We start from the raw sequence: 22,000 nt of genomic DNA, 5'->3' as shown, positions 1-22,000 counted from the left end.
ACACTAAGGGCTATATTAACTAAACATTTACTGCCATGTTTTGTTTGCACCGAAAACTGTCAACGTTACAAAACTAGTAAGAAACAACTAAGGTGTATGTAAGATAATGCTTTAAATTAACCAGGTGCTATTAACATTTTGGTACTGTAGGTAACACAGTTCTCAATTAGGTGTACTGTATTTCTATTGTAACAACTCCCAAGATTTCTAAACGATTAATATTCAAAGATTTCAAATATTTTATATTTTTTGTAAAATATTACTGTTGCTATGAATGCTTACGTTATTTGCTTATTACTGGTGGCTTGAGAAAACAACAACCACTGTTCCAGACTGTGTGCAATATTAATAAATGCTTGTTTGCTCCAAAAATAATAATAATAAAAAAAAAAAAAACATGATGGAGTTATTTTGCACTTCATAGACTCCACTTTGGGTAAGTACTAGTATCCCAGGTGCAATTACACATACATTCATTTTCAAGAATGACCTGTATTATTGAGGAATAATGATTAAAAAGTTTTATACAGACTAAAAGATCTGTTCCCATTAAAATCTAAACGTTTCCCAGCTATGTGTATAGCATTGTATATAAGCCACATAGCAAATGCATTAGTAGTGCTGTTCAGGTCTACCAATGCATGAGATTTAATGTCACATCCAGATTACTGACGCAGATCAATTGTAATCCCAGATTTAGAAAAAGTAGTAAAGGAGTTATACTGCCAGTTATGGTGATAGACTGCTGAGCTTATTGTATTGGGATACTTTTAAGGATATAGTACACTTCAGCATAAATAAGAGTGAATGTGGTCTTTTTAAACATATTTTACAACATGAAGTAAACTCAGTTCATGCCATATTTGGTTCTCTATACCTATATACCCACATTAACAAATTATGACAGGCATTCCCCTTTCAGTTTAATTAGTATGATTGTGCACTGGTTTATTCTGGTCATTCTTATTGAAAGTAATGCTAATGGTTCCATCATTGACATTTACATAGGTGTTTGGTAAACTGAACTGGTTAGGTAAAAGTCTTTATGTTTATATGGTCTATCTGGAAAACTTACATGCATTTCAACACTTAAAATGCACCAAACCTCATCCATATCGTTACATACCGTTCAAACATTATTTTTTTTTGCCGACTTTATTGACTCTCAAAAAAAGTAACCTACGTAGCACCTTAAGTTGTCTATCAACTACCATAGCAGCCTTGAAAAACAAATATGTGCTAAACTACTTTAATTAATCTATTAACAGTTAATCAACTTGATACGAATAAAGTTACTGTCACTGTCACTGTAAGGTTTCCCCTGCCAGTCCTATTTATAACGTTCAGTTAATGGGCGGAGGGAGGACATGCGTTTCGTCACTGAGACTGGAAGAAAACAGCGTCTTCAGTCGGGTTTCTGGATTCTGAATCGGAATCAAAACAAGACACGCCTTCTTCATGGCATGTATAATCGACTGCTCAGATCTGGATGGGAGTACTGACAATTACTGTAATAGAGATTATAAACATCGTATATCCTTTGAGGAAATGATCGCCATTAGCTTCTGCTAAAAGAGCTTTAAAATCATCGGACAAACAAAAACGCCATGCCCAACCAGAAAAACAACAGGGGGAAGAGAAATAAGCGCTCTAATAGCAGTGGAGATGAACAGGAAAATGGAGCCAGTGCAGCAGCAACAGCAGCACTGTTGGTAACTACACCATTATTAGGGGCTACAGCTGCACCTCAAAATGAAAACAGTAATGGTAAGAGCGATATCGTTGCTTTAATTATTGTTATGTGTGTGCGGGTCGTCCCATTTGAAGGGGAATGACAAGTGGACGGTTTACATTCACAACCCCAGCAAGGAAGGAAGCAAACATACTGTACTTCGACTTGCGTGATGTTATTTAACTCACATTTTTTGTGCAATGAACGTGATTTGTGGTTGTTCATCTGTACAGCTTGTGTGTTAAGCGTTCTGTTAACGTACAGCAATCTGTAGACCAACAACACTGCTTGGAGAATACAAACTGGAGGTTCTGTTCGGAAATGTATAATTTTAAAGATAAGTACAGTATATATTAGTACATGCTTTCAGTAAAGAGAAAGCGGAAAGAATAGGCTTGCAAAGTTCTGCAGTATGGAGTAGTGTCTGTGCTATGCCAGCAATGACAATTCATGTGAGCACATACAGTCACGGTACTGTAATATTGCATGTGTTCCGGGGCAGTAGATCCTTTTCAAGTTTGAGGCTTAAGCATAGTTAACGCTATGGAAGGCATTAGCTAAAACGTTTATCTACTTGACTTAGGTTTATTTTGTTTTGCCTTAAGCTTTTGCTCACATTTTGTTTCGGCTCCCACCAAAGCAATTTTAAATTTGATCGTAATTGTTTAATTTGAGAAGTACTCCACTGATGCAAAACATCTCAGTATTCAAAAACTCTGTACTTTGGTCTATTATTATTATTATTATTATTATTATTATTATTATTATTTTACAATAATAGCAACCATGCAAATCATCTGTTATATGTATCAGTTATTAGATGGTGAGGTTGAATCTGTTCATCCAAAAATGTGTTAATTTCTTAAATCTGCCAAACATGCTTGGACTGTACAGGGACTTGCTTTACTTTTTAACCTTTTTTGTGCACTTTTATTAAAACAACCTCCGTGTAACTGTCTGATAGGAAATCGTAATTGGAAAACGGTGTAGAGTAACAAAATAATGGACAGGAACAGTTTGATATTTGTGAAACTGATCTAGACTGAAGTTGGCTTTATTTTAACACGATACAGTGCAGTCTTTTTTTGAAGAAAAAAAAAAAAAAACAGACTTTACGAAAAAATAACTCACCTATTAGTTCTTTGTGTAAGGGCCCGTAAACAAATACAGCAGTTTCCAGAGGGTCCTTTGAGGAAATGGTAATCAGCAGTACATAAAACAACTTGTGTAAAATTATTCAGTATAATTATACAAGGTCTCATACAAGAGCAAGGTGATCCAACAACCCTGACTTCTAATGAATACCAGGTGTAGCTGCACTCCTGCCCATGCGCTCAGAGGGCCCCGGAGGGGTTAGAAAGTTTTTATTTATTTATTTTTGAACAATGATAATATCCTTCGCATTTATATTTGCAGATTTTACATATTTGTATCTCTGTAGCTGCCGGTGTGTGGTGCCAGTAATTCAGATTGTATCCTCCCTCTCTTCAACAGGTATTTCTATTGTCTTAATTATCCTAACTCCCCCCCCGGAGGCTGGTACGAGGGACGTTGAAGGTGTTGGGGTACTATTCAATACAAATTCTGTAGTTTAGTCGGAAGCTGTTGGGTGCTGCTGCCGGCACCAAAATAAACTACAGCGAATAAACATGCCTGCATTTCTGATTTAAAAATAATAATTATAAATAAACGATTTCCTACGTGAGACAATTTCTGCAAATGTCTGTGCAGAATCGTGAATTCTGTAATAATTTCTGTGATCGCAGAATTGGGGAATCCTGGTAGGGTTAGTGATTAAACCTGTTTGTTTATGATTTAAAAAAAAAAAAAAAAAAATAGTGTAGTGCTGGATGTAAAGATGTACGCAAAATAAAATAAAGTAGGTGAGTGGAAACCGTTATCATTACATACTGTTTCATACATGCTAACATTCTGACAATTAAATACAGTTCAATATTGAACACTTGATTTGGTGTGTTTGATGTTTATAAATAAGGGTTAAATTAACGTTTTGGGAGGGGGGGCCACAATAAGGTCCTGCACCGGGGCCCATCTTCCTCTTTCTCCGCCACTGGTGGTGTATTGTTCCAGTTGAACCAGGTGTTCTATATTGGCATAATCAACGATATTAGATTTATGCAGATTTCATCCCGATGCTAGATTGCCTAACTGTTTAAGAATAACTTATATTAGACAAGCTGAAACATGTCACAGCAAAATAATTCAAGAAACTGCCATTAATTAATTGTGTATGACTGCTGGAAAAGCTTTTTTTTTTCACAGAGTTTAACAATTGAAGGATGTGCTCAACTATATCCTTGAATTTAGGGATTCAAATAAGTTTTTCAACAAGTAGTTTTGTGTTAACATAACTGCACTTGATTCATTTCATAGATTAGCAACATTGCATTCTGTAGAGAAGTTATGGAACTAAAAAGTCAAATTTTGTGCATAATTATTTAAACGTGGTAACAGCTAATAGGTAATTTAAATAGTTCCACAAACCGCACCTGCTGTGCACTTCTAATCCCTTTACAGAGCTCATACATCGGATGGTACAAAGCTACTGAACCCTGGAGACAAGGGTTTGGCCTGGACTCATTGGGAGCCTGGTATAGGAAGTGAAACAGTAGGTCACTTCCTGCAAGTAATCATGCAAACTGAGCTTTATTTAATCTAGTATGGTACGAGATAACTTTTTTTATTTTTTTTTTATGAAAAAAAATCAAAACGAGAAAAAATCTCTACCATTACAGAACTATTGCTGCAATACATATGCATATAATATAGAGTGGCGCTGAATATTCAGTATGTTTTGTTTGAAGAGATTTATGCAGAATTCAGCCCCCATTTACAGTACATTAAGATTTGTTTATAAAATTAGCTACTTTTGGGGGAGGGGGGTTCGTTGGTTAAAATTGTGTATGACAGAACCTATTAAAACACTATCTCTTAATGTCATTAATTGGTTAGCACTGACCTAGGGGAAATAGTTTTCCATAATGGAGCTTATCTGACAATTTCAGACTCCATAGTGGTGTGGCTGCAGGCTAAATCAAGTGCATGCTATGAATTATTTACAATTAATACTAAAATGAAAAAAATGTTACAGAATTTTAACTTGAAAATTGTTGATAGGTTACTATCATCAGTACCCACCAGCACCCCCTCTCTTAATCATCCTTTCACACATTTTGGTATACCATGGTGGTGCCAACATGGCAGTAATGGTACAGTACAGTTCTGAATCCTCCAACTTCTTTCCTTTGTTATTGTACCTTCTATTGTCCACCCATAATACAAGTGTAGCCACCAGTCTTACAACAGGCAGCAGTCCAGGTAAGGTTTTGCACCTGGGAGTAACTTACCCTCTACTTTTAACACTGAGAAAGTAAAATGTATTTTCAGGGTGTAAAATTCAACATTACCATGAAGTCGTGAGTAATCTTGATAAATACTGTACAGTCTTTAATGGTAATGCGGCAGACATTAAAAAAAGAGCCTTCCATTGTTACGCATTAAATCGAAATTTAGTGCTTATTTCTGATTTTTTAATGTGTAAAAAACCAGAAGGTACGCAGCTCATCTGGAACGCTGACTACAGCTTCCTAAAGTCTGAGTGTTTGCCCTGATCAGCAGCCAATCATAGTTGGGTTCCAATGTGAGTTCCGTGATGCTGTTGTAGCTACTGCTAATAATTTCATAAATCTTCCTCTATGTGTACTTCCTTTCACTATGTAGGTCTTACTATAAGTGTAAAGTAACACAGGCATAGCAAACATGTTTTTTTTTTTTTTTTTTTTTAAATCGAGTTTAAGTCAAGTATGTTTTCAGTTTGCCTGCCTTGCCTTTCAGGAAGCCTATTACAGTGTCATTTCACCCCAGCATGTTCTTGGCTGCAAAGCATGGCAGTTTGTAGTGGAAGCTTCTGGTTGGTTAATAACAGGAAAGAAGGCCCTGAAGGGGCGGGGACAGGCTCACTCTCCACTCTCCAAGGGAGTGAGCCAGATTATTTACCCATTAACCCTAGAAACACAACATTTAACTCTAAAGGGCAGTGTATGCTGAACAATAATGAGGATCTAGAATATTGTGGTTATGTATGGGCACTTCCAAAAATTGTAGTTTGAATTTCCTTTTCTATAATACTGAATTGGGTATCTGAAAAGGATAAACCTTTTCACACCTGTTTTTGTTATTTTATGAAAGGATTTGTAACTGTAAACAAAATACCATTTGAAATCCAGTTCATCTGTCTTAAAAAAACAAACAAAAAGAAAAAGAAAACAGCTTTTAGAAAACTGGAGAGGGTTACCCTCCTCCAAATACACAGATAATCCCCTGTTGTCAAATTTGAAACATCTTGCTGTCACATTAAACAATAATACTGTAAGTCAGTTTACAGTAACATAAGCCTGGTTCCAAATGTGATGAATTGTGTGGTAGGCTTGGGGGCTAAGTTAAGACTTATTTCATTAAACGCAAAGCTCCACTTAGGCCTATAGAATTTTCACACACATATGGTTAAAATAAATATGGATAAGTATGACAGTTTACTTTGTTGTGCTTATCTTTGTTTTGTGCATGTTTCAACTTTTTTTGGATGTAATATTTAGTCTCTTGCTTGCTGTTGGAACATTAAAATGATTGTAAACCTCCCTTGTACCCAGGCACCCCAGTTTTCTTTACTATGCATAACAAACTTTGCAGTAAACTGCAGTTTTTTCCTTTGATGTAGTTTCCTGGTGCACCAAAAAAGGTCCGCTGAAGAAATGTAAACTTGGTTGCTTTTGTGGAAGGAGAATCCACCCTTAACCAATACGCAATCAGCAAGCGCATAAAAGCTGTTTGTGTTATTCTTTCATGTTGCTTCTTTTTGTTTCGGCTGCTCAGTCAAGCGCTGGGAAGCTGAAACGGGAGTTGACCGCTGAGAGCCTGAAGGAAGGGCTGCCCTACGCATGGATTCCCTGAGGTTTCCCCCTAAAAAATAAAAATTATGTGAGTAGGGGGTTTTTCCTTACCTGAGTGCTGAGCGGTTCATATATAGTTCTGTGGGGTGCGTGGTTGGGTTGGAGAGGCTAGGCTCTCTCCCTCGGTGCAGTCATGCTATGGGGGATGGGCTGTGTCTCAGCTGCTGATTTTCATTAAATTCAGTATTTGGGGGATAGGTGACAGGGTGCCACTGTGGAGCGTGTTAATTATTTATTATTATTCATTCATGGTTTGGTGGGCTCGTATTTTCGGGGAGGTGGCCGCAGACACTTCCTATCTGCGGCACTGGTATGCATGTAACTGTTCATGTATTTCCAGCCGGCCTCACAGAGGTAGCCCTTGGGCACCCAAGGACGAGACCTCCGGCCAAATTTATCTTTCACTCTGGCCCTTGGTGCCCTCCAAAGTCATCGGGCCCTGAGCGCCCTTCACACTCATAAATCATCTGAAATTGCAATCGCAATCATCATCATTCATTCAGTGCCATTCATTCAGCGGATTCTCCATGCAGTTTTTCTCAGAGCAGAGCGTGTTCTGTCAAGACCAGAGTGACGTCTGGTGCTTTAACGCATCCAGTTTGACAAGAAGTACAAGTTCTGATATATCATTATTGTAGCATGTTTGTTTAAAGTTTTTTATTTTTTTATTTTAAATAGCTCTTTGATGTAGTCATGTTTTCCATATATACAGTAGTGTGTCATTTTAAGGTAATTGTTCTGGAGATTATTAGCTAGACATGCAAGTAGATTTTATTTAAATTTTGTTTAGGTTGTGGTGTTTTTTGTAATTTTTTTATTTGCATACAAGCTAAAAGGTGTTTTGATTTATTTGTAAACTGTGTTGTGGTCTGTGATGTTATGCAGTCTACACCTTATATATCAGATTTTTCAAATAATTTATTGCATGAATATTTTCTTTTAAAATAAATGACTACGGTTAACAAAATCGGATGCACAGACAAATCATATTATAGAGACAAAGTCATTGTATACTATAGTAGTGATCAAATTACATTTTTTTTTATTTCATCAAATGTGTTTTAATCATGGCAATGTAGTTTTAGCCAAATGGCCGTCTTGGTTATGCCCTTTACTGACTTTGAGCCTTAATTATATATATATATATATATGTATTGTCAACCAGCAGCCTACAGCTGTGGCCAAAGCTTTGCATCGCCTAGAATTTTAGGATTGAGGCAATTTAAAATAAAATAAATAAATAAAAAAACCAAAAACAAAAAATTATATAGACATAATTTTAGATCTTTTATTTAACGTCATGAAATCAAAAAAACTACAAATGATATCGCAAAAGTCTACCGGAAGCTGTAATAGTAGTATTCATGTTAGATTTCAAAATGTCAATTTTTAAGTACTGTGCAAAACTGCAAAGCAGTATGTAATTCAATATGTTAACATAACATTCGACTTTATGAAGCAAGATGAGTTAATTCTAAAGGGTGATGCAAAACTTTTGAACATAGCTGTAGAGTTGAGCCTGCAAGGACATGGCATTAGTATGTAGCACTAGGCATTAGTTTTATCGCTAATCCATGGGGCCGTTTTTGTTCAATTTTAATAGCACATATTCTACTCAGTTCAACATACCGGTAAACTAAACTCAGAAATCTCGTTCCTGCACGTAACATACAAAATGCTGAGGTGCTGTGTTGCATTTATGGATAAAGCTAACAATTTTCCGAGTCCAAAATCCAGGACGTCATAATTTGCACAGGTTAACTAGTGTTCTTTCAATGAAAACTCTTCCACACTAGCCCAGTCAAGGATAGTAAACCTCAGTCTAATAATATTTTGTGTGCGGAGCTTGTTACCCAGAGAATTGTGGGAGTCTGGAACCAATTCCCCAGTAATGTTGTTGAAGCTGACACCCTGGGATCCTTCAAGAAGCTGCTTGATGAGATTCTGGGATCAGTAAGCTACTAACAACCAAACAACCAAGATAGGCCGAATGGCCTCCTCTCGTTTATAACCTTTCTTATGTTCTTACAAGAGCCACTGTCAGCTGACTGTCAGGAAACAGAATGCTGGCCAGTTAGGCAGATTTTTTTTTTTTTTTTTTTTTTTTTTTTTGGAAAGCTGCAACGAGTGCTGTGGAGCTGCACTGTGTGCTGAAGTTAACTAAGATTTACTCTTTGTAGTTGTTCTTCTGTGTTTTATTCTATATCTGAGCTCCGATATAAAGTACATAATGAAAATAAAAATATTCAAGGTGTGTCATCATGCTGCCTCACAGTAATTAAGTTTATAAAGGTTTAACACTTTCAGTTTAGGGGCAACTTTAAAACCTGCCCCGTCTATGGGATTATGGGGCCAGTTGGTAGCTTCAGATTTACTTCAGTCCACCAGGGTGGTGCTTAATTACTGTTGAGCTATGGCCAAACATACTGTAGACAGTCATGAAAAATGGGACAACTAGCCAAAATCGTGACAAAAGTAAGACTTGTGGGGACACTGGGACGTACTACATAAAAAGGGGACTGTCCTGGGAAAATCGGGACGGTTGGTAGCTTTATGGATGAACTGAAAATACTGAAACTTATATTTATTATGAAATGGACAAATAATGGTAATAAACACTGTAATACAGTGTCGAATATGATTTCCTATGGTTTTGTTGTGGTAAAAAAAAAAAAAAAGTTAGTTACAGTAAATACTTTTTTTAAAAACCTGAAAGAAAATCACTTGTAAGTATTGTAAACATTTCTAAACTACTGACCTGACTTTTTTTATGAGATGGCATTATTTAGCATGGTAGAAATCCCTGTGCTTGTGTTTGTTTTTTTCATGCTGATGCGATTTAACCACAAAATCATGCATGGATCCAACACTTCCTACAGGCGTCTGTTGTAGCTGAAAGGGCACTACTGCCATAATGGCCTTGAATAGATATACATTTTGAGGGGGAACCAACTTGATATATTTTTAAACATGTAAAATTGAAGCTAACCTTTTGTTTGTAAGTGAAATAAGAGGCTCAAAGTGCTATCAACAACAAAACAAAAACATGGATAATGCAAAGCCTATAAAAACATATCCAAAACATGCCGTATACTCTACTGTAGTCAGTTATCCTTGATTTTTCCATTGATTTCTTAGACAAACCGCTTGAAGAATCCTTCTTTTTTTAATTCATGAACCGTATGTTCAGCAATCCCATACTCCACTGAAAGTTGTTTTCCATCTGTTATAGAAGATTACTGTAGGCATGTTTTGATGTATTTTCAGGGTATGAGTGTATGCAGTGTTCAGTTAAAGGCATGTTTTGTTTGAAACAGTGTCATAAATTGAATGATTTAAAGTTTTTAAATTAAAAATCCAAATTTGCTAATTTTGATTAATACTTACATAAGACCATAACAAGGATGAAACTGTTAAGCACATTTTTTGTGTAAGTAGGCAGTTAATTCTATTGAAAACATCATTTTATTTGTGAGACAGATTATCATTGATATCTCCTTAGATTATAACTTTCTGTTAATAGTGTCCGTTTTTGCATCTGTTGAATAATTACTGTAAACAGATACCCATATCATGTGTACTGCTGGAATGTGAGACCATTTTTAGAGCATAGACTTTTTTTGAAAACATTTTTTTTTAATACTGAATTTTCTCAGAAGAGCACAAAAATCTAATGAATTTAAGAAGCAAGTGGGAAGATAATTGTTTGTTTTGGTTTAGGAGTGTACTATATTTGTATCCTCTGCAGGGATTGACTGATAGAGAGAAAGCTGTTTATAGTATACTGTAGATTTATGTAACTGTTTTGGCTTTTACAGAAGCACCCTGCGCCACCCCTTTGATCTGCAATTTGGGTGGACTTATCAACCTGGAGAAGGATGACTACCAGAGGGTGGTCTGCAATAGTGAGCTGTGCCCTTACGGAAACTGGATGCACCTGCAGTGCTTCTTCGAGTGGGAGAGTAGTATTCTGGTGCAGTTTAACTGCATTGGCCGGGCACGCAGCTGGAACGAAAAGCAGTGCAGGCAAAACATGTGGACAAAGAAGGGGTATGACCTGGCCTTCCGCTTCTGTTCCTGCCGCTGTGGACAGGGCCACCTTAAGAAAGACACAGACTGGTACCAGGTGAAGCGCGTGCAAGATGACAGAAAGAAAAAGGTGCTGTCTGAGAAGAGCCTTGGCAAACCTAACTGTAGTGTTGATGGAGAGTTGCCTGAGGTCCCCAAGAAAGGGAAGCATCCATCAGGGAACAAACCAGCACACAGGCCTGTGGGACTTGAACTGCCGCGAAGACAATCCATAGACAGACAGAACTCACAGGAGAAAGGTGCAACAGGCTCCTGCTGCAGCAACAACTTGGGCCGCCGCTCACCCTGTGGTTCACCTGGCCAGTCCCCACTTTTGGGTTTCTCCTTCTTCTCTTCACCCTTCTCTGGTGGGCCTCGCAGCTCACGACACTTAGGCGAGTTCCTCAAGAATGCCGTCCACATGGACAGCCACCGGAAGAACTTGTCCGCTAGCGCTGGGGCGATAAGGAATGCCTATTTCGAGCATGCGGCAGGACTGCAGATGCCCCGGCTCACCTCTGGGGATGCCCCTGTGCAGTTCCTCCGTCGGCTCGACCTTTCCGAGCTCCTGGCCCACATCCCTCGCCACAAGATCAACACCTACCATGTGCGCATGGAGGACGATGCTCAGACTGGCCAGGGGGAAGACCTCAGGAAGTTTATCCTAGCAGCACTCAGTGCCAGCCATAGGAACGTGGTCAACTGTGCCCTGTGCCACAGAACACTGCCTGTCTTCGAGCAGTTCCCACTCGTTGACGGGACTCTTTTCCTTAGCCCCTCAAGACACGATGAGATTGAATATGATGTTCCCTGTCACTTAGAAGGTAATCGCTTTCTATTTGTCTGCAGTGTGTCCTTGTACTTATGCATTAATACTGTTGAAAATGTTAGAACAAACACTGATAAAGTGTTTAAAGTGCATAAGTACCAGTATTTGTTAGTTGTACAGTGCTGTAGACAATTCTTATTCTAGAAGGATGTACTGTACCTACATTCTTGTGCAATTAATTTTTTTATGAAAAGGTTTTCTGCAACATTCGTTTTGTTGCACTTTTTCTGTGCAAATAATTCCCTTTCACAAGTACACATTTTTCATGTCCAGGGATGCAGACAAATTTAAAGATGCAATCAAATTCAGATGTTAAATGCAGTTCCACAATATAAAATGTTTGTTGTCTTTAGTCTGTTCTATATGGAACAGCCCTATGTGAGAAAAAAACGTAACTCAAAATTTCAACATTGTACACCTAGAACTACACTATGAGCTGGGTCTGGGGAAAAACTGGAACAGGCGAAACTCGAAATGTTTGCTGACACCACTGCTGTCTCATTTGTCTATGCAGTATAAAAATAAGCAATTATGGTGGGGCAAGACACTGTTAATTGAGAAAACAACCTTAATTAAAAACTAGGGTTGTCAGTTAAGCCTCCAAATAGCAATCGATTAATTGGGTAATTACTTGGTAGCGTCAGGGGAAGAAAAAAAAGTACAACAACATTCACAACAAGCCTAAAGCAAGTTTAACATACTACAGGAGTGTTACTAAAATATTTATTCCAGGCAGATTACAGTACTTTGGAATGTAATCTATATAAATTAGACACGAGTTTATGAAAAACATCTTTTTTTTATTGAGTGACAGCTGCAGCATCACACATTGGATCTGGTCAATACTGTACCACATAAACACACAGTGCAGAAATCCCTGCCTAAAACATAATAATAATAATAATAATAATAATAATAATAATAATAATAATAATAATAATAATAATAATAAATTGATTTACTTACCACAGCATGCATACATCACTGATCGTTTTTTTTTTTTTTTAATTGAATATTGTTAAATATTCATTATATAACAGTTCATTCTGAAACTCCAAAACAGCACAAGCTATATATGGTCAGTTTTCTTCAATGTGCACAATTTATTTACAGGCTGTTTGCTATGGAGCGCCATTTGTGCCAAAACTATCCAGCCATTAATTTGTCAATTTGTTTGTCAATTCATGAATTGGTCCATTTGTCCAGTAATTAGTCCATAAATTTGTCAATTCATACAGTTATTCATAAACTTATTTGTTAATACATCTAATAATTCATTAATAGGAAAGGCTGTATGGACTTTAGTGTGAAGTGTTTGCTCGGCGCTTGACTTGCAAATTTCCAATCAACTAGACGAACTTCCCTGCAAACTTCCCAACAAACAGACAAACTTCCAACTGTCAATCTCTAAAGTACAGCCGTTCATATTAATGAATCACAAATTAATGAATGAATTAACAAAAAAGTTTTTGAATTACTGTATGAATTGATGAATTAATGGATGGATTTCTGGACAAATGGACCAATTCATGAATTGACAAACCAATTGACAAGTGAATTGACAAATTAGTAGCTGGATAGTTTTTGCAGAAATGGTGCTCCATATTTTGCCAGTTTGCCTGTCGTCCTGCTCTGTTTTCAAGGTGCCAAGCTCTGTTTTGTTTGTTTACATTAAATACACAGATGGGCATACTTACAAAGCATTTTCTGGTATGGGACCAGTAAATCAGATACTAGTTAACACGAGCAGGAAAAGAAGAATACTCCCACTGCTTGTCTGGCAGAAATACTGTAAATAGCAAGGCAGGGCGTTCGGTGCAGTTTCATTGATGAACTTAAATAATGTTATTAACTATGCGTGTTACAAAAATGTAATTATTGAATCGATTATCCAGTATTTATATCGCTGTATATAACGAGGAATGGAATTGATTTTTGATTTCATCGTAGCAGCCCTATTAACAACTGTGTATTGCCTAGAGGGAAAAGTCTGCAAGATTTCAAAGTTCTGTCTGTTCCGGCTTTTCCCCAGACCCAGATTGTAGTGTAGGTCTAGGTGTAGAATGGTGAAATTGAGTTTTTAAAGTCAAAATTTGGAGTTTCAAAGTAGAAATTTGTACTTTTTATTTTTTTTCCCACGTGGCCTTTGGCCTTTTATGTAGTTCTATTGCTAAACCAATAATATAAAAACATGGCAGGCAGAATTGTAGAAAAAGTAAACTTGGACAATTATTAATCGCTGGGAACTTCCTTTCAGAATAATCTACACTGTCTTATTTGTGTGCCTGTGTGAAGCAAAATAATCAACAGAAAATGTTCAATTACATGTACACTGTCCAACAGAATTATTATTTATCTTCATTAGTGTGTGTTTTAGAATTAATTCAAGACTTTTGCAGAAACAGAACTTTTGGTATTGATTGTATTGTTTTTACCTGGCAATCATTTTTAGTTTAATTGTGTGCATGCACCACCTAACATTATCTAAAATTAAACAATTGGTAGATGAAAACTATGATTAGCAGGCATAGACAGTACTCTATTGTAGAGACAGTTTTCCTGTTTATCATAAAAGCAGTTTGCCATTTATGACAACAGTGAATTAACAGTGGCATTCATAAACAAAATGGCCTAATTATGAAACCATTGTTAACCCTTTTCAGACCTGCAGAAACACTGCACTATACTGCTGCACAAATATAATTACTGTTCTTTCTGGTTAATTGGACACCTATTTTATTTGATGCAATAGCTTTTGCATAGCAGGTGATAGTATAATACGGAAATAGATTGAATATTTCATAGCTGCAGTATTTGTGCTTTGAGTCAGACGGGTAAAGGTATTTTTAAATACAACTTTGTTGCACCTTGATAACGTAAACCTTCATGTAAATAACATCACTTAGTATGACCACAGAAGAAACCAAATGCTTCTATGATTAGCAAAGTTACAATTGGTTTTACTGTAAAGGGCCAGTGTGTGCAGCAGTGTGATTTACAAACACACACATGTGACATCAGAGTTAATTGCTCAGATCCAGCAAATGGTAATAGTGTCACCAAATGTAGCAGAAGAACAATCCCATATGTTAAAATTGGACTGAATTTTGTTTCCTGTGCGTCACAAATATGACCAGACTTTTTTTAACAAGACTGTTTTTCATTGAGTAGTGTAGTCATTCAATGAATGAGGCGAGGAGGTTGTTTACTGCTTTCCTCGTATCCCAAGTGTAATGTATGATATGTGTTTAACAGCTGAATTTGGAGAAATACTTTAGATGAAGCTCTGCATCAGGTTAGTAGTGTGACGTAATTTAGAACAATGAGGTTTGCCAGGTTGTTCTGTTGTTGGATTACTTAATACAAGATAGAGTCCGAAATGAGGTCCAGTTTAAAAAATAATAAATAAATAAATGTTGACTGCAGCAGCATTGAATATGAAAATGTTTAAATATAACCTGAAATGTTCCACCTAAACTGAAGGGCAGAAGCACCTGTATGAAATAGTTTTCTTTTTCTCTTTTGAAGGCAGGCTGATGCACTTGTATGAAATAGCTTTCTTTTTCTCTTTTGAAGGGAGGCTGATGTACTTGTATGAAATAACTTTCTTTTTTCTTTTTTGAAGGGAGGCTGATGCACCTGTATGCAGTTTGTGTAGACTGCTTAGTGGGGTTTCATAAAATTATATGCATTAAATGCAAATCCCGATGGGACGGGAGCTGGCACCAGTTGGGAACAATGTACACTTATGACATACTTGCTGCCTCTCCGTGCTGTCAAGTAAGTATTTGAAAGTGTTGGTAGGGGTGGGGTAAGGCTTATTGGTATCCATAACTTGGAATATTCTGTCCCACAATGAAATTACAATCACACATAAAGTACAAACCCAGGGAATTTTTTTAAGTTCCCTTTCAAGTAGGAAATGTATCCATTACATAATGCCATCCATAGTGGGTTAACTTTGTTTACCGGAAAATTCAGAGACTTACCAAAGCTGTCACGCAGTCACCGGCAATGTCATCACACCAGTCTTTGCCCCTCCTGGAAGGCACTAGACTCCATGATGACAGCACCATTTTCTTTTCAGCCTGATTCGAGCAAGCTGCAGAGAGATTCATCGTTTCAAATGGTTTCATCAAAAGCTAAGTTTTTGTTTAAAAAACGTATTTAATTTGATTGTATGTTTCCTTGCAGAATTAATTGCTGAATAATTTTATAATTTAAGCTTGTTTTCCTGGAGGTTTTGTTTGTGCTTTGTGAGTCCGTACGTGGCCTTGTGAGGAGATTTTTCAAGTTGTCTGGGACCAGGTAGTCTTGTATTAGTGCTACCTAGTCTGGGCTGAGGCTGGTGTGTGCACTTTTGTATTGTACATAATATATAGTATTATAGTATATAGTATTTTGTACAGTGTCTGTTGTTACTGAATTATTTGTATAGTGGTAGGAACTGCCTGTGTGCTGCTTTCTCCACTGTATTTCTTTTCCAGGTGCACTACATGAGTTGCTGATATTTTTCAGCTAGCAGCATTTTCTGGAACCAGGTTGTGTTTGCTGATTCATGCTCCTATACGAACACCGACTGATCCGTTGGCAGGAGCCTTCCAAATCGGAGAGCTTATCACTGTGTTTATGCCGCAGTGGTGGGAAGCTTTTAGCACCACGCAGGGAAGGCTTTTTAGCTCAGGCTATCAAGTGGGCACACACAGGCTCTGCTGCGGTACCCCTGTTGTTGTTGCCAGTGGTCTGTGCGGTTGCTTCCAGCCCCGCCTGATACCACTGGCTGCGCCAGCGGCTCCGGTCTGTGCATTGGTCACCGGTACCCCACCCATGCAACGCACCGAGCCACAGCTGCACCACCAGCAACCGCACTGGCACGTGCATTGTTCACCAGTACCCGGCTTGTGCATTGAACCGAACCGCTGCCGCACCAGCACTGACTGGTACCGTGCCGGCCCGTGCAGTGTTCACCGCTAGTGCCTGTGCACAACACAAGGTCGCAACAACCTCGGTACTGCACCGAGCCGCGGCCACACTGGTACTGCCCGAGCTGGTACCGCACAAGCACATCTGCTGGTACCGAGTCGTGCACCGTACCGGTCCGTGCATCACCCATGCACAGGACTTAGTAGTGGTAGACCTGGGTCCAGTGCATTGCACTTTGTCCTGTGACAGTACCCAAAAATACTGCATTACCACTGAGCCACTTTTCGACGAGTTCTGTGTGCTGCCTTTCGGCCTCTCACTCACTCCTTGCACCCAAGGGAATCAGTTCACACAGCTCTAGTTATCGAGCATTTAGGCAAGCTCAGTCTTATAGTAAACATACCAAAAAGCCAGCTAGTTCCGTCCCAGGTTGTCACCTACCTGGGAATCTGCTTGAACTCAAGCAATGTGATCGCCACTTTGCCAGATGAAAGAGTTCACAGGTTCTCATCCTGCCTAGTGCTTTTTCAGCTCTGCAAGAGACTGAAGGGGTCCACCTTCCAGCAGCTCCTGGGCGATGGCAGCAGCTTTCCAGATACTTTGCCTGGGTCTCCTCCAAATGAGCGCTATTCAGGTGTGTTTCAGTCGCAAAGTTTTTCAGCCCCAATTGCTTATTTACAGTGACACGTGACTGCATGGTGACCGTATCCTGGTGAAAACAACTGATCTGCACTTGGGAGTGGCTCTGGGGACGGTTACCAGGAGGGAGGTGATCACCACCGACGCCTCTCAGCCCATTGTCCCCTCTGGTTCTCCATTCAGGAGAGTGAGGCTCTGCTAGGTGTAGATGGCACGGCCCACATGTGGCTGAGGGCTCTACTGTACACCTTCCCACCGATAGCAGTACTGCCGATGTGCCTGGAGAAGATCAGGTGAGACAGGGCCAGGGTGCTCTTAGTAGCCCTGTTCTGGCCCAGGAGGACTTGGTTTTTGGCGCTATCGCAATTACTGTACTTCCACCTCTGGCAAATGCATCTCCGCCGTGACCTGCTCAGTCAGGCACTGTGGCACACTGACCCATCAAGCCTGCAACTCTGGGGCTGGCCCCTGAATGGCTGCGTTTTAGCCAGCTAAGGCTATCTGAGAGAGTTATTTCAACTCTTCAGAATGCCAGGGCTACTTCTACGCGTACACAGTACGGGTATAAGTGGGCCGTGTTCCAGACCTGGTGTCTGCCGTGACACTTCAACCCCACTACGTGTCCCATGCTGACCAATCTGCAGTTCTTGCAAAACCTCTTTCATGAGGGGAAATCGCCCTCGACATTGGAGGTGTACTTGGCAGCGATTTCTGCTTGCCATGTTAAAATCGACTTGGTCTCCCCAGGAGCTCACTTCGTGGCGAGGCAATTTTTGAAAGGGGCTTAAGGACAAGGTTCCTCAGTGGCAGCTTGACGTAGTACTGCCATCTGACTTTTACTGCAGCCAAATGAGCGTGATGCAAACCTTTTCTGTGACGAAAGCTTGTCTGTTTTTCGCAGAGTCTAGGACCAAGGTCACGTTTTCTTGCCCAGATGTATTTCTACCTTCCACGTCAACCAGTCGGTGGAGCTGGAGGCTTTGCAAGCCCCTCCTTTTCAGTTGGATAGGGAGCGTAAGCATAAGGGCCTTAGCGTATTATGCTGACATAACAAAAAGTTGGAGGCAATCTGAACAGCTGTTCATCTGCTATGGAGCAAAGGCCCACGGTAAAGCCCTGTCTAAGCAGAGGCTGTCCGGCTGAATTGCAGAGACAGTCAAGATGGCTTATAAACAAGCCAACTTGCCCCCTCCTGTGAAGGTCACTGGTCACTCCACAAGAAGTATACATCTTGGGCGTTGTGCCAGGGTGCATCTGTCACTGACATTTATAATGCTGCAAAGTTAACCCATTACGGATGGCATTATGTAATGGATACATTTCTATTTCAGTGAACCAGTGTTATGATAATAACCTAACATTCCTTTTTTTTTCTTTTTTTTCTTTTGGTGGTCATGAAGTGGCTGTGGTAGCAGTAGTGAATGATTGCCATTTAACCCAGAACTGAAAGTCTTGTGCATTAACTGAATAATCTTTTCCAAATGTATATTTTTGTACGCAGCCACTGTAAGGGCTATTCACACTAGCGTTTATTCACTGCATTTTCTATGGTAAAAAAATGAACCTATGGAATTGAATACTACCTCTTATACTAGAGCGTAATCGCTTAAAAAAAAAAAAAAAAAAAAATGCGAAATTCGCTGGCAAAAACAAAAGTCGGTTACATTTTTGGACGAAGTGCAGCAGTCAATACTCTGTCCTGCTAAATTAGGATATAATCTGAAGGCAGTATGGATAGTGTGCAAGCTGTTTATGGTTATTGCTCCAAAGAAGAAGAGAGAAAGCAACAGAAGAATGTGGATTCACCCTATAATACCAAGTAACGGGAAACCCTAGGGGAGTACCAGTGTTTTGTGCAATATACTGTATATATTTATATATTTATAATTGTTATTGGCAACAAATAATCTCAACAATGTTATTGGTAAGTGCAGAGAGGACCAAACGCAATCGTTTTGATGCATCCTGATGTGTTTTTTTTAAATAAACAATACAGTAAATGCTGGTAAATGTGAACTGGAGATCTAACATCAGACAGCACAGACAGTGTTTTACATTATTGGGTAAAAATTCACATATAGTAGGTTATATGACATTTAATTTGCTGGAAATACGATACCACTTACCTGCGTATGCTACTGGATATAATTAGATATGTGATTTTGTTTTGTAGTTCAGTCTATTTTTAATAATGGGCTGCTGTATCTCATGGCATGCACTTTCTAGAAGCTATATACCCAGGCATTTAACAAAAACCTGCAGTTAAAACAGTGTGTTTATTTTAACATACCAATAGGGCTTACTTTTGGATTTCCTTATACAATTTGTTTGTATTCTTTATCAAGATATTTCTTGTGCTGCTTATCATAAAGAACAGGCTGTTGCTGCACTGCTATAATCAGACGTTCCCCCATCTTACCTGCGATATTTGACTCGAGAGTCTTGAGTACAAAAATAGCAGTGAATAGTTGGGTGTAAAAAACGCAGCGAATAAACTATAGTGTGAATAGCCCTTAAGAATGTTTTAGTTTAAATTTTTATTACCAGTTCTTGTATTTTAACTTCAACATAATTCATATTAATTCACGGTACATACGGTTTCCTAGTTACAGAAACATCCAGATAAAGAGAGTTATGAGGTGATGTACAAAGCACCTCATTGTACTGTCAAGAAATGATGCAGTGTTATCTTCTTCATTTTCTAAGCATGTAGTCTTTACTCATTATGTATTGTTATTGATATTTACAAATTTCTTCTTTCTTGCTCCCCCCCTCCCCAGGCCCGTCTAAACTGTAAGCACTGTGGGAAGCCTGTGATAGACGTTCGAGTGGGGATGCAGTATTTTTCAGAGTACAGCAATGTACAGCAGTGTCCACACTGCGGGAATTTAGATTACCACTTTGTGAAGCCATTCTCCTCTTACAAAGTGCTAGAGGCCTATTGACGAATGATGTGCTAGTCTAGTATCATTTCTTTCTAGGTAGTACTATTTTATTAATATATTATTCATATATTAAAGTGTTTTTTTTTTCCTGTGGAATGTTTTCTTTAACAAAAACATCCAATTTTTTCTAAAGAAAATAATAAAAAGCGTGAAAGGCAAAATGTTAATTCAGCATAAATCATTTAGCACAGCAACAGGTAACTTAAAGGAAAAGAAACAAAAAGAAAATTCCAAATGTATACAAAGCTGAGATCAAATAAAAAAAAAAAATACAAAGCTGAGATCAAATTTAAAAAAAAAGTTTAAAAAAAACTGTGACGAGTGAATGTATCTGTAAACCAGATATTATATTTTTTGTAGAAAAAAAAAATTAACGCAGGTTTTGCCTTATTATATATGTATGGATTTGACTGGACTGCCACGGCTATTTACATGACATGGATAAATGTCAATTAAAGGTTATTAACTTTGGTACTGTTTCAAACACATTTCAGTTATAATTGCTCACTAGCCCTTGCTCACAGTAGTATACAGAATTTCAGTTTCCTACTACATTAGTAATCATGTTGTATTTTTTATGGCCCTATTATACACATTTTTCAATTTTTAACAGTTATTACACATTTATGTTGGTTTTACAAATTGTGACTTGATACAAATAAAGTCACATTTAATAATCCTAGTGCTCTTTTAGTTATACTGCAGGGATTCTCTGAAAAGTGCATCTAAGAATTAGCGATAATGTTTTCTTTTGGACTGTGAAGTGCCTTTACCTTGATGTAAATGTGTGCTATATTTTATGCCAGTCAAATATTCCTACTTTTTTTTTTGCCAATATGAAACCATCAAGGTTGATGAATTGTAAAAATACCTAAATCTAATACAGAGACAGCAGCTGAGGTGGAAGTAATGTTTTAAGTAACTGAAGAGACAGATGCCTACTAAAATCACAAAGACAAAAAAAACCCAAAAAACATAGTTGAGTCTTTGCCTGCATTGGAACTGACATTTATTGATAACATGTAAAGAGCGCCTATTTAAAAAAACCCTTTGGTAAAAATGTGGGAATGCCTTGTATCAAAGTGGAGTTTTCTTCAGGGAACCATTTCAATGCTTACTTTTAGGATACTCAAAGGGAAAAAATGATGAAGCCATGCTGACTTGATTGTGTTCATGAAGTTAAAAATCCACAAACCTGATTTTCACATGCATGCCACATTAAAGGCAACGGACCACGCTTTTGGTGTCCTTTGAAAACAATTGTTTGAGATCTTTTCTTGCGATGTATAAATACAGTACAGTCAGTGATCTGTTCCCAGTTGAGATATGAAGTCTTGTATCTTTGTTTAAGGGACACTGTACTTTGCATGTACCATTATAAAAAAGAAAGGTCCCTTGCAGTTTATGGATCTTCATAATAGATGAGAAAATGTACTTACTGCTTAAGTGTTGGGAAGGTGCACTAAATGTGAGGCTGCAGTGAAGACACGCCCTCTAAAGGTCAATGCCAAAGAAACAAAGTACTTGATTTTATGCACTTGTAAGGGTCCTTAGCCAGTCTTTTTGTTCTATCAGCAATACAGCATGTCGATACCAGATATCAGGAGATCTAAAGTAATGAAGCTGACTGCAGTGAAACTAGATGTCACTTGCATTGTGCTGCACTGTGATGCAGTATGTTCTGGTGATAATACCAGTTATGTCACCCAGTGATCATCAGTAGTGTAATACTCCATGCTGATTAGACTGTGGTGCTAATAGTGTAGTGTACCAAAGGGTCACCTAAAACATGAATGATTGAATTGCAAAACCCTACAGGACAAGCAAAATTTTGTGTCCGTAAAATCCACTGTACATAATAGTAGAAAACATGTGTGATGTACTGCGTCTTTGA

The 22,000-nt window shown here is 38.3% G+C and overlaps 1 protein-coding gene across 1 annotated transcript; it reads left to right on the top strand.

The window, feature by feature from the left end:
• Window positions 1-1,407: 1,407 nt before the first annotated feature.
• On the top strand, window positions 1,408-20,106 carry LOC121315892 (headcase protein homolog). The gene is made up of 4 exons (XM_041250464.1): window positions 1,408-1,767; window positions 10,521-11,594; window positions 15,225-15,379; window positions 19,942-20,106. Exons 1-4 carry the CDS (start codon window positions 1,608-1,610, stop codon window positions 20,104-20,106), a joined length of 1,554 nt encoding a protein of 517 aa, XP_041106398.1. The 5' UTR covers window positions 1,408-1,607.
• Window positions 20,107-22,000: the final 1,894 nt, after the last annotated feature.

Source organism: Polyodon spathula, chromosome 5 (assembly GCF_017654505.1).
Source record: "Polyodon spathula isolate WHYD16114869_AA chromosome 5, ASM1765450v1, whole genome shotgun sequence".
Classification (NCBI taxonomy): domain Eukaryota; kingdom Metazoa; phylum Chordata; class Actinopteri; order Acipenseriformes; family Polyodontidae; genus Polyodon; species Polyodon spathula.
The sequence above is the reverse complement of the archived record's forward strand: the minus strand, read 5'-3'. Positions and strand labels throughout refer to the sequence as shown.

Coding starts and splice junctions, on each gene's coding strand:
- LOC121315892 (XM_041250464.1), top strand. CDS start 1,608: ATGCCCAACCAGAAAAACAACAGGGGGAAGAGAAATAAGCGCTCTAAT. Junction 11,595..15,224: donor TGTTCCCTGTCACTTAGAAG/GTAATCGCTTTC, acceptor TCTTTTTTGAAG/GGAGGCTGATGCACCTGTAT. Junction 15,380..19,941: donor CTGCCTCTCCGTGCTGTCAA/GTAAGTATTTGA, acceptor CCCCCTCCCCAG/GCCCGTCTAAACTGTAAGCA.